We start from the raw sequence: 18,217 nt of genomic DNA, 5'->3' as shown, positions 1-18,217 counted from the left end.
TTATTTTCCTTTCTGTTTTTTTTTAAATACATTTTTATTGGTTCCAGAAAGAAGGGAGAGGGAGAGAGAGAAACATCAATGATGAGAGAGAACCATTGAACTGCTGCTTCCTGAACACCTCCCACTGGGAAGCCTACAACCTAGGCATGTGCCCTGTCTGGGAGTCGATGCTTCTAACTCTCTATCCCTCTCCCTTTCTCTCTGTAAAAAAAAAAAAAAAAAAATATATATATATATATATATATCTCAATAAAATACGTTTTAAAAAAAGATTATGTTCTTATGGCTGAGTAATATTCCACTGCATATGTGCACTGCATCTTCTTTATGCACCATCTGTTGATGGGAACCAGAGTGCCCTCGTTGCCTTTTGGTTGAAATGCAAATTGGTACAGCCACTATGGGAAACAGTATGGAGGTTCCTCAAAAAATTAAAAGTAGAGCTACCTTATGACCCAGCAATTCCACTTCTGCTTGCTTTCTTTTTAAACACGTACTTCCCAAGTGTTTCTCTTCCTTTATATCCACAGTTTTAATATTGAGTTCTACCTTTATGGTTCTTCAAACCCAGTTCAATTACTCTAGAATCAGAGGTTCTTACCGACACTCAGTGAAGCTTTGTGGAGCCTCATGCACTTTTAAAAATGTAGGCCAAAGGTAGTGGCCCCTGTGCATTTTACCAGAAACATTTCCCATAGCTTTCATCAGATTCTCAGAGTACATGCCCCACCCTATCCTCGGTACCAGTTTAAAAATGATTGCTCTAGAATATGTATTTTTCTTTTCACTTTTTGTTGCTTTATTGGTTTATATTTGTTGCTTCTTTTCCCCCGAGATGGCTTTGCTTTCCTTTGAATATTCATGATTATGTTTTGGTATTTTAAAATGTTTACTGTTTGTCCCCAGCATGTGGTACAGTGGTGCCTCACACAACGAACTTAATTCGTTCCAGGAGCAAGCTTGTTATGCAGAAAGTTCGTTATGTGAAACGCGTTTTCCCATAACAATACATGTTAAAAAAATAATTCGTTCTGTAGCATAAAATATGCTAAGATGACATAAAAAGAAATATGCTAAGATGACATATTTTTATTTAGATACATCTAAAAACATAATTTTTAAAAAAAAAACACACACACTTTTTTAATTTTAAGACAGACTAAGTAGAGTCTACCGAATCTTGCACATCTTCATCCATTTTCTGCTTTTTGGCCGATGGTTTCATGAAAAACCTGTCCAAAGTTCGCTGTGCGAGGCGTTCGTTATGCGAGGCACCACTGTATTCTTGGATTATTGCACTGCCTCTGATCCTAGCCCTTCTCTCTTGTCTCTTTTTTGTCTGGCCAACAGTGTGCGGATGTGCCAACTGCAGGCTTGTGCTCTCCAACCCTTCCGGGACCTTTACTTCTCCATGCTACCCTAACGACTACCCCAACGCCCAGTATTGCATGTGGACCCTCCGCGCCCCCGTTGGCTATATCATTCAGATAACGTTTAATGACTTCGACATTGAAGAAGCGCCCAATTGCATTTATGACTCATTATCCCTTGATAATGGAGAGAGCCAGAAGAAATTTTGTGGAGCAACTGCCAAAGGCCTATCATTCAACTCAAGTGCAAATGAGATGCTTGTGTCCTTTTCCAGTGACTTTAGCATCCAGAAGAAAGGTTTCAATGCCAGCTACATCAGAGGTATGTAAACCAAAGACAGTGCCAACCTTCTGCTTTCATTTAACATGCTCTACAATAAACACAGGACCAGGAGCCAGACTTATGCTCTTTTATGTGAACGTGAATGATTAGAATTAGAACGTAAGGGCAAGAAGTTGTTAATATTCACTGAGTATTCTCATTAGCAATAGAGAGCTAGCAGATCCAAAAAGATCTGCTTGCAGTAGAGCTAAATTCCTTTATATAGTTTACATGCAGAACATATAAAGGCTGCTTGGAAGACAGTAGATTTTCCACAACTAATAATTAAAATCTTTAATTTTAACATCTCTCTATTTAGCAATCATCTCCTTTTAGGCTTTTAAGATGTTGCCTTTTAAGGAACTATGCTAGGGGATAAACATAAAAATTCGCATAGAAATTAAAAATTTTAAAAGCGCTATTTATTACTGATGCTATAAACAACATAAACTAAGGAAAGCCTCTTGAAAAAATGCCAATTGAAGGAAAGAAAATACATTTTTATTGAATACATTTCCCGGATTCCCGCATGTCTTAACATTTAAATGCTTCTGTTCTTTATAAAACCCATCTTTGTTTAAGGAAAATGCAAGCCTCAAAACTGTGAGATGTAGTTATACTGTTTTTTCTCTGGAGCTTCTTAAGTAGATTTCATGTATCAAGGAAAGAAACAAAAAAGAAAGTCACTACAATGAAAATGAGTCATCATTATAAAGTGTGTTTTTGGTGGCAAGGTTATTTACTCATTGTAATGGATAGATACGTGGTTAATTGAAACACATGCTTTAATTCTTCAAATAATGTTTTTAAAACAATAAAGTATTATAGGAAATTTAAAAATAGAAAGGAGCAAATTAAATATTGGTGGACATGCTTGCTTTCAGCCTTTTGATTTTAACAACATATGCAGAATATTGGGTTCATATTGCATAAGATCCCATTGGGTAAATAGACCTGTGAATTGTTCCATATTTAAAAAGTAGATAACATATGCAATTCTATTAAATTCCATCATGGATTTTTAACTAAAATATTTATATACAATGATGTTTCTTACCATCAACCTATTCTTGGTGTATATTAAAGTATATTCAAAGTAGTGTTCATTTGAAACCAGTATTAAGCAATATTTTTGAGGAGGGCTGCTTCTCTCTCAAATCAGTTGATGGTGTTTCACAGTGTCTATTTTACTAGCATAGGGCTAAATGCATTGTATTATTTAATCATTTGGCATATGTCTCAGAAAGAATAGGCGAATTTATGTTATTTTGAATTTATTATGCATATAATAAAAGTATTCTATATTAGTAATCAGTACTAGCTATAGATTGACTATGGCACAAGCACTGCCCTGGTGCTTTGCAAGCATTAACTTGTTTAATTCCTGTTGACCACCTGTGTAAGGTGCCATGGTGCTTCATTTTGCAGATAAAAAGACTAGGGCAGAACAATGTGAATCACTTGTCCAAGGTCAAGGAGCACAGTGGCAGAGCTGGGATAGGGACCTCCATCGTCTGCCCTTTGAACCACTGCCTCTTACATTTCCTCACAAATTAACTCAAATGTAAAGGAAATAGTGCTTAAAATTACAGTTTTGTTTGTTGTGTTACTAAACTGACTCTCCTCAATGGCAGTGTCTTTGCCTTCATTCTTTAAATACCCTCTTGATGGGGAACATGGCTAGGATATGGGGTGTCTGAAGAGGAGAAAGGCAATTGTTAATGAAATTTGAACTATTAGTTATTATATTTAGAAATTATTTGAAAGTAACATATATTTTTTTAAAGTCTTAAATATGAATAGAGCTTTCCTGAAACCAGTAGTTTTTTAATTATTTTTCTTTTCTTTCAGTTCAGGGATGAAGAAATATACTTGTTATTAACATGGCTGGTTGTATCTTTGAGATGATATTCATCCATGATTAGAGTTTAAATGGGTGTTTTTTTTTTTTATTGCTATTACTAATATAGGTATAAGGTAATGGGTTGGTGATAGAAGGTAGATGAACAGTGAAAGAGGAGAGCAGTAGGCAAAAAAGTCAATTAGTGGAGAGTTGGGTATATCAGACATTTTGAATCTCATTAGTCGGTATCTGAAGTTAACATCTTTTATCCGTTGTTATGTTTTGTCCTAGTCGCTGTGTCCTTGAGGAATCAAAAGGTCGTTTTACCCCAGATACTAGACGTGTACGAGGTATCTGTTGCAAAAAGTGTCTCTATTCCAAACCTCAGCGCTTTCACACTCTGTTTTGAAGCAGCCAGAACTGGCAAGGAAGACAGCGAATGGCTGGCTTTCTCCTACTCAAATGCATCCTTCACACAATTACTCAGTTTTGGAAAGGACAAGAGTGGCTACTATCTAGCCATAGCTGGCTCAAAATGTTTAATAAACAGGGTAATACCTATCAAGGATAAAGAAGAATTTTTCTCAGAAAGCTTTGAGCTGGTCTGCTTTGTTTGGAATAATTCTTTGGGTTATATTGAACTCAATTACAGAAGAAGGCAAGGAAGAATGCCATGCAATGCAAGCATTAATAAAGTTATTTCTGGGAATGGGAGATTGTTGTTGGGCTCCGATCAAAATGGAATTGCCTCCCTAAAAGCGGACATTTATAACTTTCGACTTTGGAATTTCACCATGACTTCCAGAATGCTCTCCAACCTCAGCTGTAATGCGAAAGGGAATGTGGTCGACTGGGAAAACGACTTTTGGAATATCCCAACTCTAGCTCTGAAAGCTGAAAGCAACCTAAGCTGTGGTAAGTCTGTGGCCTATTAACTCTTTTTTTTTTTTTAAAGCATTGATCTTTGAATATGTTTGGCAATAAAAAATTACATATACATATATGTATATAAAATTATATATATACACACATAATTTAATAATGCATATATTTATGTGGAATAAGTATAAATATGTATATACATTTGTGTGTGTGCATATATATATATGTGTGTGTGTATATATATATATATATGTACAGTTAGCATTAATTAGCTCATTTAATTTTTATTTATTTATTTATTTATTTAAATAAATCTTTATTGTTCATATTATTACAAATGTTCCTCATTTTTCCCCCTCCATTGCTCCCCTCCACCATGTTCCCACCCCACCCTGCCCTTTCCCCACCCCCCATTGTCCTCATCCATAGGTGCACAGTTTTTGTTCAGGCTCTTCCTGTGTCCCCTGCATCCCCACTCCCCTTTTCCCCAAGAATCGTCAGTCCACTCCCCTTCCATACCTCTGATTCTATTATATTCACCGGTTAATATTGTTCATCAAGTTTTTGAATTCCCTTGGCTTTTAATTTCACTTGTTGATAGTTACCTGTTTGTTGATCATAATTTTTATCTATATCTTCTTCTTCCTAAAGAACCCCTTTCAGCAATTCATATAATTCTGGTTTGGAGGTGATGAACTCCTTTAGCTTTTTTTTTTTATTAGTGAAGCTCTTTATCTGGCCTTCAATTCTGAGTGATAGCTTTGCTGGGTAGAGTATTTTTGGCTGTAGGTTCTTGCTATTCATCACCTTGAATATTTCTTGCCATTCCCGTCTGGCCTGCATGATTTCTGTTGAGAAATCAGCTGACAATCGTATGGGTGCTTCTTTATAGGTAACTACCTGCTTTGCTCTTGCTGCTTTTAATATTCTCTCTTTGTCTTTTGCTCTTGGGATTTTAATTATGATATGCCTTGGTGTGGTCCTCTTTGGATTCCTTTTGTTTGGGGTTCTGTGCGCTTCCTGGACTTGTAAGTCTATTTCTTTCAACAGGTGGGGGAAGTTTTCTGTCACTATTTCTTTCAGTATGTTTTTGGTATCTTGCTCTCTGTCATCTTCAGGGACCCCCCATAATTCTGATGTTGGTTCGTTTGAAATTGTCCCAGAGGTTTCTTACACTAACTTCAACTTTCTGGATTCTCTTATCTTCTTGCTTCTGTGGAGGAGTGTCCTCTGGCTCTTTGTGTTCCAAATCTTTAACTTGATTCTTGCAATCTTCCATTCTGTTTTTAGGACTCTGTATAATATTTTTTATTTCAGACAATGTATTCTTTATTTCTAGTTGATCCCTTTTCATATCCTCATAGATCTTGTTTATTTTATTGGCCTTTTCTAGGAAATTCTTGAAAAACCTTATAAGTGTGGATTTGAACTCTATATCCAGTTGCTTTTTGTCCTCCATTTCTTTTGTTTGTGATCTGTTTCCTTGTCTCGGCATTTTCACATCTTTCCTGAGTTGGTAGGGTGGCTTTGTGCGCTAAGGTGTCCTATATGGTTCAGTGAGTCAGCCTCCCAGTTACCCGAGGTGGACAGTCTTGGTGTAGCCCTCTGTGGGCTGTGTGTGCAGACTTGTTGTTAAGCCTTGCTTGTTGTTGGTATCACTGGGAAGCATTGATCTCCAAGCCAATTGGCTATGAGGATCAGAAATGTCTCAGCTAGGAGGGTTTCTGTATTTCGCTTGAATGGGGCGGAGTCTCAGGGTGACACAGACAAGCTTTGGTGAATCCCACACAATTGGTTGCAGGCGCACACACCTCTTTAGTATAGGTGCAGACACGCTTTAGATTCCTGTCTGTCACTCCCTAGGAGAGTCCCATTCACTGTGAATGAGAACGCTAGCCACTGGAAGGGCTTCTGTGCTCCGCTTGGATGGGGCGGAGTCTCAGGTGGTGCAGACAAGCTTTATTCAGCCCCTCCCTACAAAGGTATGCTTTCTGAGTCCCGCAGCAATGACCGCTGGCTTCACACACCTCCAAGAGATCTCTGCCCATTGCCCAACAGTCTGTCCTTTCCCTGTCTGGGGCCGTCTATCAGAGCAATAGGGTGGTTCTGTTTTCCTCCCAAACAAGAAAGCTAGCCGCACATTAGCTGTAAGCCCTCTCCGCGCGCAGGGAGTCAGCCAGCAGCGAACTCGGCCTGCCCTCTCTGCGCTCTGCAAGCAAGCCTGCAGCGAAGTCGGGCAGCCACCTTTTCGCTTGCACAGTTCTCTGTACCTTCACAGTTCCTGAGGTTCAGTGTGCCTTCTCTCTCCTTCCCAGATGGTAGAACCTCCTCTCAGCAGGTGCTTCAGGGCGATGTTTCCCGTTTTCCAGTTCTAAATTCAAATTTGTTGTGGTAGGCTGCATTCAGGTGTCGACCCTATGCCGCCATCTTGGTTTCTCCGCTCATTTATTTTTTAAAATGTTATCTGCTCAGCTGTTCATTATAAACATTTGATTATAAGCCATATTTTTTCAAAGCCTTTGATTCTACCATTTTAAAGTTTTATTTATGTAATAAAATATTACACAGTTTATCACTAACGAACAATAGTTTTGATTATCATGTATCAAATAGAAATATTAACACCAGACCTGAAGCAAAAGAAACTAATAAGTTATTATTTTTAATTACATGGATGACACAGTAAAATGCTGATTTTTATTAGGTTATATAAATAAACCACCACCACCTAAAAGCATGTTATTTAGTCAGTATTAAGCATCACAACTGTTCATTTAAGGAAAATCTCTGATAATCAGAAATTATCATTGTTTTATTTGAATTTTTATTCTGTTTATTTGAAAATGAGCTTTGTCATTTGTTTCAAATACTCTTCTCTTTGATTGCTTTTTGAGAGACTTTAAATATGATAATATTAGATGTAACTAAATGCAAAATACTTAGAAAAATAATTCTGTGTAACATAATTATATTCAAGCTAGAGGCCCGCTGCCCAGAATTTCGTGCATTCTGATGGGTCCCTCAGCCCGGCCTGCACCGTCTCACCGTCTGGGAGCCCTCAGAGGATGTCTGACTGACAGCTTAGGCCCGCTCCCCCAAGGCAGGCAACCAGCGTGCCAGTCTGGGGATGTCGCCAGCGGCAAGTGGCCACCCCCAGCTCCCAACATCCTGCCCGTGGCAACTGGGTGGACTAATCGGGGGACAGTGCTGGCTGGCAAGCAGCCAGCCCGGCCCGTTCCCGATTGCCCCTCTGCTGCTGCTGGTTGCTGCCACACCCTGCCCACTGGCATGCGCTTTGCCTGGAGTGGCACCGCCTCCCACCTACTGGTTCATACTGCCATTCGGTCAATTTGCATATTACACTTTTATTATATAGGAAGACTTCTATCAAATATTCTCTAGGCACATACGTTAATTTTGAAAGTCCTTATTTTACTACAGGACTAATAAAATACAAAATGTGAAAGTTTCATATTTTTAATTCCAATTTCATATTGAATATTATATGACTAAAGCTAAGGTATTGATAAATATAATCTGCAGTCGCAGAAATAATTCTCATTAAAGGAGAGAAGAAGTGGCCTAATATTAAACAGTAATTTGTATGTGACCTTTGAAGGGATTCTGTCAGAAATTTGTTCCCAATATTTTTAAGGAAGTAGGCCCCATTGTGAAGGCCTGAGGCCACCTCCCCAGTTTCCCTGACCTGTGTTTGCCCTGCTGGCCCAGGGAACTCCGTCACCCACCCGTCTTTGTGGGTAACCCACCTCTCCCTGTGGTCATGGTGCTGCTGCAGATGTTGGGCGGCTATTAAGTGATGTCATTTGCCAGTTATTTCCTTGTGGGTTGTTGGAAAGAGGGTAAACCACGACCCTGTTCCAGAAGCAGACTGTGGAACTTTGTGAGAGCTAAAGGTGTTCCCCAGCTGCTCTCGGTCTGATTGGCTGCAGAGCACCTTCAGGGATCCCCAAGAAGTCTTTTACTCAGTGAGGAAACGGAGAAGGTCAAGCATGTGTGTTTGGTGTGGGATAGTGGACAGGAGGGGAGGGCAGTGGGACACTTCCTGCATCCTTAGTGGAGCGGCCTGTTTTCACCATGTCCTGGGTCATTACCGAAAGTCATAATGAAGACCATTTAGCGTTTTGTCTTTTTGTGGGGCAGTATTTGAGGACTCTGGCAATTAAAAAATAATAATAATGAAAAAAGAAAAGAATTGGCTAGGTATGTTAGTAATTGCTTAGACTTAATTTATACTTAAATTGAATTCATATATTCTTTTCTAGGTACTGTTTTAAGCACTTTACTAGTACATATATTAACTCATTTTCCACAACATAGACCTCATGATGTGGGTTTTATTATTAACCTCATTTTGCAGAAGAGAAATCTGAGACCCAAAGAGGTTAAGGAGTTTAACCAATGTCGCTTCAATAATATGGCTAATTCAGGAATTGGTTTTAGAGCAATGCATTCTTAACCAGTATAAATAATACTCTGCTTCAGAATAAGCAGGACTAGAAAACGGGACGTAGTGCTAGAGCAGGTGAGCTTATCCTGACCCGGGTGAGAACTAGAAGATTCAGGGGCCGTCTCTTCTGGCCATAGTGCCTTCTGTGGGAAAATGCTAGCTTTCTAGGGTGTTAACACGTATTTGTGTGTGTGTTGTTGTTTTTTTTTTATTTTTAATTAATAAGGTTTCTTTTCTGCAATGCTTCTTGAGTGCCTTAATATAATAAAATGTGAGGGATATAGTGTACAAGAATTTCTGAATTTCTCTTAAGAAATCATGTAAAGCAGAGTTGACAAAGTAGGAGGACCTATGGCAGGTCATCAGTTTTCCTAAAGTTTTATTGAAACACAACCATGCCCATGAGTTGTTTCGTTTCTGTTTTTGTTTTGTTTTTAACAGCGTAGTTAAAACTCCTTTCCCAACTCTCAAGGCTACCAGAATACATCAGAGTCATGCTCAGGTATCATATCACCTATAAATGTTCAGAATGATTTCATTCAAAGGAGTGGCACTAGTTTACCTAATCAGTGATTTGAATTCCTTTAGTTTTTATAGTGGTCTTCTTGACATTCCAAGATGACACTAAACGCCCACATTTCATAGATTCCGGTATCTTGGATTGAGTTTCAGGAATCATAACTGGAGAGGGAGAGGGAGTTTCCTGCCGTTTAATCATCAGCTTCGGGAGTGGAAGAATCAAGTCACTTATTAACTGACAGGAAATACCTGTAACACAGATTAGATCCAGGTTTATTAGTTCAGCAAAACTTCAAGAATTGGAAAAAAGTATGCTCTATTAACATTCTAACCTTTCGTTTTCCCCAGAATGTAGTGGCTTGCTGTTTATGGTATTAGTAATTTCCTCAAACTAATGATCAGTACAGTATCCAATGGGAAAGTAGAATTTCATACCTGACATTCCATTGGCCTGACGATGTCTGTTAACTATGAATTTTTATTTCAGAACCAACTTGTGATGGGCAGTGAACAGGTTTTTTTCCCTAAAGGTGTACTGCTCAGTAAAGTTTTCATATGAAAATAAATAGCAAAACAGACCGAACTACATTTAAATATCCTGTCATTTGTTTCAAATATGAAATATTTTAGTCTTAATAAAATAAAAAAAGTGTTTCAACAGTTTCAGAATTGGACTTTTTTTTTTGTTGTTTTCCTAAACTATTCTAAGCATAGTTGGGGAATATACCTTAATTAAAAAAATTTTCATCAGAGTTTCCTATAAGCATGGCTAATCTTGTCAGTCTTTTTCAGAAAAAAAATGCTTTATTTAGCAGCACTTCTTTTTATTTTATAGCATCATTCTTTTTCTTAGAACAGTTTTCACTAAACATATTCAGTTTTATGACCTCCATAGATAGACAGTTTTCTTGGCTGGCTCTTTAATTATAGGTGCAAGTATTTGCCTGTGTTATGATTCAGGTTTAGATACTGGCTAGTGTCCACCACTTTTCACAAAGAACAGACAGTGCCTTCTCTACCAGTTTTATTTATTTTACCGCTGACTGCTCTTTCCTGAGGTGTCACACAGCATAAGTCAATGAATAGCCTAAGTTCAAACAAATTACATTTATTTAACTAGCATTAACAAGCACTTCCATTTATTAGCCACTGTGGTTATAGAGATAAGATACAATTCATAAGTACCCAACTTTGTTGTTATTCTTTTCTAGAAATGTTTGCATTTGTACCAACTTTTGTTTTCATTGTAAGATTTAGCCCTTAATTACTAAGGCATCATCAACTCTTGGATCTCTACCCTTTCATTTTCAATTATTACAGTTCGCTTCTTCATGCCCTAAAACTGATTCACTATAGACTTCTTCCTACCATCCCTAACAAAATTTTGACTAGCATTCTTATATATACACTACAGGCCCAGTGCATGAAATTTGTACACTGGGGAGGGGGACGGGTCCCTCAGCTTGGCCTGTACCTTCTCACAGTCCGGGACCTCTCGGGGGATGTCCACCTGCCTACTTAGGCTTGTTCTCCACAGGCATCCCTCTCACAGTCTTGGACCTTTTGTTCCTTACTGCCCACCTGATGCGGAGGCAGGAGAGGCTACCACCACTGCTACTGTGCTCACCAGTTGGGCTCACTGCTGGCCCCAACCCTCATCCACTGGTGGCGGGGATGGGGGTGGGGTAATCGGGGGCCAGGCCGGCCGGAGGAGGGGCTGTGGGAAGTTGAGGTGCTGTGGTTGTGCCCTGTCCGGCCTCTGCAGAAGGGGTGGCACTGGGACTGCCATGGCTGGCCTGGCAGCACAGGATCTCTGGCTCCACCCTCCCACTGGTCATTCCACCAACTGGCCTAATTAACATATAGCTCTTTATTATATAGGATAATATATACATACATTGTATTCACGTGATGAAGATAAAATCACTCTATCTTTACAAAGGACTTTATTATTTGGAGATGTTTAAATTCTTTATGAGCATAAATGATTCTTGGACATAATTTCATTTGAAATATATTTATATGGAAAAATTGTAAAATTTAGCTTAGTACAGTTGCAAATAAAGAGTTGAAAAGGAATTGTTTCCCCCATTGTACTACTATTATTTGGATTGTAATTAAATAGGTTATGAGATGAGTGTTGACTGCATATCAATCTTTTTTTTTTACCACAATTCCTGTAAATTAATAGTGATTCCTTTCAGTAGTATAATTTTGCAAGAACAACAGATAGAAAAGAAAGATTTTCAGCTTCTCATCAACTGCCCATTTTCAGTGATTACATTATTTCAAAGAAATTTTATTCTAAATTTTCCAGTTAATATTAAGTAAATACCTTTAAACACCTTTGTGGTATCTATAAAAATCAGTGAACATGCATAGGTTACATTTTGAAAATGATTCCTTGATGAAAAAATATTATCATTATCCAGGAGGGAGAATTGTCTCGCTTGCTTAACGATATTCTGGTTTGTAAATCTATTGGCTTAGGAAAACCGATAGCAATAGTGACTTTTTGTGCAAATGTGCTAATCATGGAACTAATTAGAAATAAAAAAAATTTTTTTGCATCTACTTTCTATATTTCAGATATTTATATAAATGGGTGTTTTTGTAATACAACATTTATCAATATAATTTCTTTCATCATTTGTATTTATGCTATCCCCCCAAAATTGTCCAACTTAACATCTAGTATTCCTATATTGAATCTCCATATGGTTGTGTTTTTTGAGCATTTATATAAAGCAATGTCCATTTGCTAGACTTTAAGGAACAACTGACAACTTAAATATTAAGAAGTAAATGCTACAATTTCCCACAAAGAGGTGGTCACATATTGAAATGTACACTTGTTCCTATACAATGATACTGATAAAATGTTACATAAAATTGTCACATGTCTTACTGTAAATCATAACTCCTTGGGTTTTCTTTCCTATCCCCACCTCTACACTCTTGACTAGACTGCAGTGGGAATGCAGTGAGCCATAAACCTTCTTTCCCACAACAATGTGCCCTTATCTCCCTCTGTCCTCCAGAGATACTGTAGCAGTGGCTGGGGAGCCTTTGACTGCCAACACTGAGTGTAATTTGAGAAGCGCAGGAACTCCATCCAAGGGTCTCCTTTCAGTTCTGTTTCAGTGGCTGAGATTCCCTCAGTCGTTTTGAGTTTTCAGTTTTTAGAAGTTCCTTGCTAACCTGTAAGTGCCTAAAGGAGAAAAGAGGTCTGGCAAGCAGGGGGCATACGTTAAGAATTCTGCCTGAGTCTGACCTCAACTTCTGCCTCCTCCAGTGTTCTTTTTCCATGGTGCACTTGTCCAAGCTTTCAATCTTTAAAACCTCTCCTTCCTATCTCCGCTTCCTTTCATAGCCAGGCTTCCTCTTTTCGCATTCACCCCTCAAACATTGGCAGTCCAGAGTTCTTGGTTCCCACGCTCCTGAAACTAATTTCTGTCGAACTGCTACCAAAATTCCAGGGAAGAGTGAAAGGATTTCTCAATCTTTATCATTCTTGACCTTCCTGTGCACTTGGTATCGCCACACCTTCCATGAAACTTTCTTCACTTTAATTCTGAAAAACCACCTTCTACAGAAGCTAATTTTACCTTCTCAAGCCTGATCCTTAAACATAGGACTATCTATGGTTACATCCTTCTCAAATCTTCACTCTAGCTCCTGGCTATAACTTCTGTTGAGTATTGCCTGACTAGATCTCTTCCAAACCCATGTGCACCTGCCATGTATCCAGGTACCCCCGTTTTCATTACTGGATTTACTGGTTAGGCCACCTCACCTAAGGTTGTTCTTCTCCCAGTATTCCCTATCTCCTTTTATGAGAGTATTATGCACCAACTTCTCAAGCTAGAAACCAGAAGAAAATGTCTTCATCTCTTCTATCCCTCTTCCAAAAAGTTTCTGAATCCTGGACATTCTACTTCCAAATGCCTTGTATCTATCTCTTTCTGTCCATTGTCATTTTAGTCATGATACCAACTTGAATCAGCAGTGTTATTCATGCTTCTTGTACCTTCCCTCTTTTGATTGGTTATGGAGCCTCAAAGGTGTTTTTAAACATAAATAGAAATTTCTCACCTAGTTCCCTTTCACTTTTTTCTCCATTTCCTTTAAGAAAGAGTTCAAAATGTGAGCAGTTGTCCATCATGCATTTAGTAATTTGTTCAGCAAAGCTTGAGATGTGGATGGCATAAACCATCCTTGGAAAGATACTCGTGGTGCCTACATTCTACAAGGCCCTTAATCCATTGCCTATATATCTGACGATTCCTACCAATTTTCTACGGATACCCAGTGATGCCATGTCACGTGGGTACCCAGATCTTTTCATAGCCTTCTTGGTCTATGTTTCAGTAATTCTAGTCTCTTCTCTTGTGCTCAGTATAGTGACTCCTCCTCTTCTTCACAGCTCTTCTTTGTAATGGATTGCACCCTTCTCCCTTCTCACCAAACTGCTGGTCACGTCCTGCTTCGGGCGACTAAACACTTACATCACTCAGAGAACTATGAAGCCATTTCCCGTGTATGCCTCTCTGAGAGGAGGGACATTATCTCAAAGTATTACTCTAGCCTCTGAGCCTCATACACTATGAACAGTCAGTAAATTTTTATTGAGTGAACATGTAAAGGTCTGTAATGAGAGCTTTGTACCAGTTAACATTACAGACTTGCCTGTGGGGTTGGGTCTTTCTGAGGAAACATGATTTCCTTCCTTGGGCCAGGTGCCTGGGACAATCAAGAATATAGATGCTATTAAACTGGAGATGCTTTCTGTTCATGCACACCATTTACCTAGACATCTTTTGTTAGCTCATCTTTTTGTGTCTTCTCTACCTATAGGTAGTATTCCCACAGGAACGTTTGGAAAATGTTTAAACATTTGAATGGAATCACTATTATAGAAATGTCCTTTTAAAATTGAATGTATGTAGTTATGTGTGTGTGTGTTTGTATTTATCCTCTATCTTCATAGTGCAATAGGCTTTGTGAAAAGATTAACCCAGCTTCCCTCGCCTCTGCCTGTTTATAGAAGTCTGTTAATTGTCAGAGGGAGATTTAATGCAACAGAAAAAAACTAACTATTTATACTAGAAAATCAGCTAAAACTTGTTTCCTACTGAGCATGACTCAGTAAAAACTTGAAAAAGAAAGACACAGAGACCACCTTGAAATCACTGAAATGTATTTCTGGAATTGCAATATCATATGTTAGTGGCTAGCAACAAAATGTGCATATTATAAGTATGAATAGCCAAGTTTACTTTTGAAACTTATCTTTGATGTTTATATTATTTCATCTGTACAGATTTCCACTAGAGCTGTATAATTTATTATGTGAAAAGGCCCTGTATAATTTATTATGTGATTTTTCACACAGACTTTTCCTTTCATATGTGGATGGCCAATAAATTGAGTTAAAGATTTTGAGGGTTATTTCAATAACCTGGTTTTACATTTTCAGAAATGAAGACACAGAGACTTTAAGAGACTCTCTTCATGTTGGGGTATTACTAGAGGATGCTTTTAGGGCTGCTCTTGCTATACGGAACACATGACTCATGATTTTTGTGTTTTTTTGTTTTTGTTTTTGTTTTTTGATAATATTAAATGTTGTATACTAGTCAAACTTGTATAACCCTCTGTGTTGATCAAGGTTCCTACCTGGTCAAGCTCCCACCAGTAGAACTAGCCAACTGTGCCGATTTGGGAACCCTCTGCCAAGGTAGGGAGCCTGCGTTATCCTCCTGAGTCTCTCTGTTTTCTTCTTGCTATTTTGGATAATGTCATTTTTATTGTTTTGATTTGTATCTTAATTTTCTCTTGGGAAGTCAGAAACCAGCAAAACAGAAGAATTTCTGGATGTGTTTTAGTTGCGTGGGTGCAAAGTACGTACAGTGTGGAGAAAGAATGCATTCACAGACTGGATGACCACATTTCCATAAAGCACTGAGTTTTTTCAATGTGAATGATTATATGCTATTAACCAAGGGTTGATTTCATTTTCCCCCTCTCTGTCTCCTCAAGAATATTGCAAAGGTCCAGTATAAATACAGTCATACAATGTTTTGAAAAAGTATTCATGTCTAAAAAATAAGAGGAAAAATTAAGTTGAATATTCAGTTACACTTGAGACAAGGCTGTGAGGCAATTTATGAGGTGCAATGTAACTTAAATATTGAAATAAAATTAGTTATACTAAACCAATAGTAATATAATTTTATTAATTATTATAATGCATAGTGACTATGTTATGCCAGCATTCTAATGATACATGATGGACTAAGCAGTTGCATGCTAAATAATACATAATTAAAGTCCTGAATGTTTTAAAATAATTTATTTGCTTTCATCTTATTATTGCTATTCCTAATTTCCATGACCCATTTTCATTCATTTATTCTATTAAATGCTCCTTTGTTCTATATTCCACATTAAGAATCATGATCATGCCTTTTGTAAAAGCTGGATCTCTTCTTAGGAGGAACATAGCATGAAAGTGACCAGGGTAAGAAGTGAGACTAATTGAATAGAAACTAGAGGTGTCTTCTGTGGGTCCAATGTGGAAATGGGCTTTAATTCATTATTATCTGATGTCCTTTCTGAGGCATTATTCCTAATGTTACTACCAATGAGTACCTTATAAACATAAAAATATTAAATGGTTTCCATAAACCCCATGTAGTTTAAAAGTAATTATATGACAGAAAAAAATAATTTTGCCTAGTTCCAGATCTAAAAGTTTTAAAAAATTATTTATTTTTCTTTTAATATGAGATACCTATAGTACTGATTCCTTAAACTAGATGCCCAGCTATCTACCCCACCCCCGTGTCCTAAATGACAAAAACAAAACAAAACAAAACAAAACATTTTCCTGTTTATTGATGCATTTTACATTAAGATAAATATAATTGATTGTTCATCATTTTTTTAAAAAGAATTCAGAAAGACTCCCATTCTTAAATATTACATACTAGAGGCCTAGTGCATAAAAATTCATATACTGGAGGGGGTTCTTTAGCCCGGCCTGCTCCTCTCACAGTCTCAGAGCCCTCAGGGGAGGGAGGTGACCTGGTAATCAGGGGAAGGCAACACCCCCATCACACCTCTGTTGCTGCCACTGCCAGCAGCACAAGCCTCGGCCGGCCTTGGTTACCTGAGCCTCAGGCAGCCCTGAGCTACTGGGCAGCTGCCATCTGAGGCTTGCCTATGCCTTGGGCAAGCCTGGGCAGCGGGGGAGCTGAGGATGAGTCCAGCTACACCATGTGCCTACCACCTCCTTGGCTGGGCTGAAATGACTGTGGGACTCCTGCAGGACTGGGGGACTCCGGTGAGGCTGAGGGGACTAGGTGCTGCCATACTGTGGCTGAAGATGCACCATCTTTGTGATGGCATGATGGTCAATTTGCATATTTCCTCTTTATTAGAAAGGATTGGAAATGGAAAATTTTTTAGTTAGGAAAGCATATTTTGAAGCAAGAAATTTGATATTTTCTAAAGATCCCTTAGAAGGTAATTACTTAAATTTTAAATAATGAGACACATAAATGTTTATTGTCCATATGGATGTACATTAATACAAATGCACTCCTAGGATAAAATAAAGGAAAATTATATGTGCAGTGTTTCTACTAATTATACAGGGTAGGGAAAAAGCAGGTTTACCATTGTTTGAAAGGAAAAAAACATAAAGGTAATGATTATTACAGTAGCTTTATTAACTCTATGTTTCATGTATTTATAGCTGTAAACCTACTTTTGCCCCACCCTGTATAGCTCCTTCAGAATTCCATAGAAAAATATTTTTAAAGAATTACATAAGGATTTCATCTTTGAGAGTTTTAGTAATATCAAAAGCATATCTATGACATAATGCCTTGAAAATGTTTCCCCCTTAGGATTGTCCTAATGAATCTATTTTGTCCATCACCATTCAGTCAAGTTATTGGGATCTGTAAATGATTGATTCAGTCTATACATTTTTTTCTTTCATTTCGTTTTATTTCATCTTCTCAAGGACAAATATTTTTTTATCTGAGATTTCATTTCATTCTTAGAGAATCAGGAAGACTGACTTAGTTTGAATCATTTTCAAGCTGGTGGATACTATAGAGACTGCCTCCTCTAACATTTTGCTTTTACAAACTTAGGAAACTGAGTTCTGTAAAGGTTTACTTATTCACAGTGTGGTCATCAGCCTGTTAATGGCAGACGTAGGTCTAGAGTCTAAATGCCTTTTCTCCATTTTCTCTGTGCCAGATCCAGACTTTTTCAATGTGATACCAAAGGCCATGTGAACTGATTCTTACTGTGCCATAGAAAGCATTTGCTTTATTTTATGCATTACAACCTCACATTCTGTTGTAATTAATGGCAAGAAATAGTTTCCATTCCTTCCTCATGTAGTGCCATGAATTAATTATAGGTTGCTCATCCATATTAACTGCCATGTACTCCTTGCAAAATGACATTTTTCTCATCTTTGTTAGCAGCTACTGTAAGCTCTCCTAGTACTACATCACCTACTGTCACCACTAACATGCCTGTTACTAATAGAATTGATAAACAAAGGAATGGTAAGAAACTACCTTTTATATTTGTAATATGTCTGAGGTAATAAAAGTTGTATTCTAAGGGTGGAAATATCTAATGTTTCAACAAGGTTTCTATTATTGGAATCAACTGGTACATTTGCAAGACTAGTAAAATAAATAAAACCACTTGATTCTCTTGAGTTCCTCATTCTAGTGACCAGTGGAATAAGTTCACTTCCAGGATAACTCATCTGTACTTTT

At 37.9% G+C, this 18,217-nt stretch overlaps 1 protein-coding gene across 3 annotated transcripts in view; it reads left to right on the top strand.

Moving 5' to 3' along the window:
* ADGRG6 (adhesion G protein-coupled receptor G6) overlaps window positions 1-18,217 on the top strand; it is a 137,728-nt gene that overhangs the window by 63,185 nt on the left and 56,326 nt on the right. For all 3 annotated transcript variants that reach the window (XM_084889320.1, XM_084889322.1, XM_084889321.1), the window contains exons 3-5: window positions 1,351-1,692; window positions 3,827-4,450; window positions 15,076-15,144. In XM_084889320.1, the coding sequence (XP_084745446.1) occupies window positions 1,351-1,692; window positions 3,827-4,450; window positions 15,076-15,144 (1,035 nt within the window). The remainder of the gene's footprint in view (window positions 1-1,350; window positions 1,693-3,826; window positions 4,451-15,075; window positions 15,145-18,217) is intronic.

Source organism: Pipistrellus hanaki, assembly GCF_964339955.1.
Source record: "Pipistrellus hanaki genome assembly, chromosome: 7".
In the NCBI taxonomy this organism is placed as follows: domain Eukaryota; kingdom Metazoa; phylum Chordata; class Mammalia; order Chiroptera; family Vespertilionidae; genus Pipistrellus; species Pipistrellus hanaki.
This window is presented reverse-complemented; position numbering and strand designations above follow the sequence as displayed.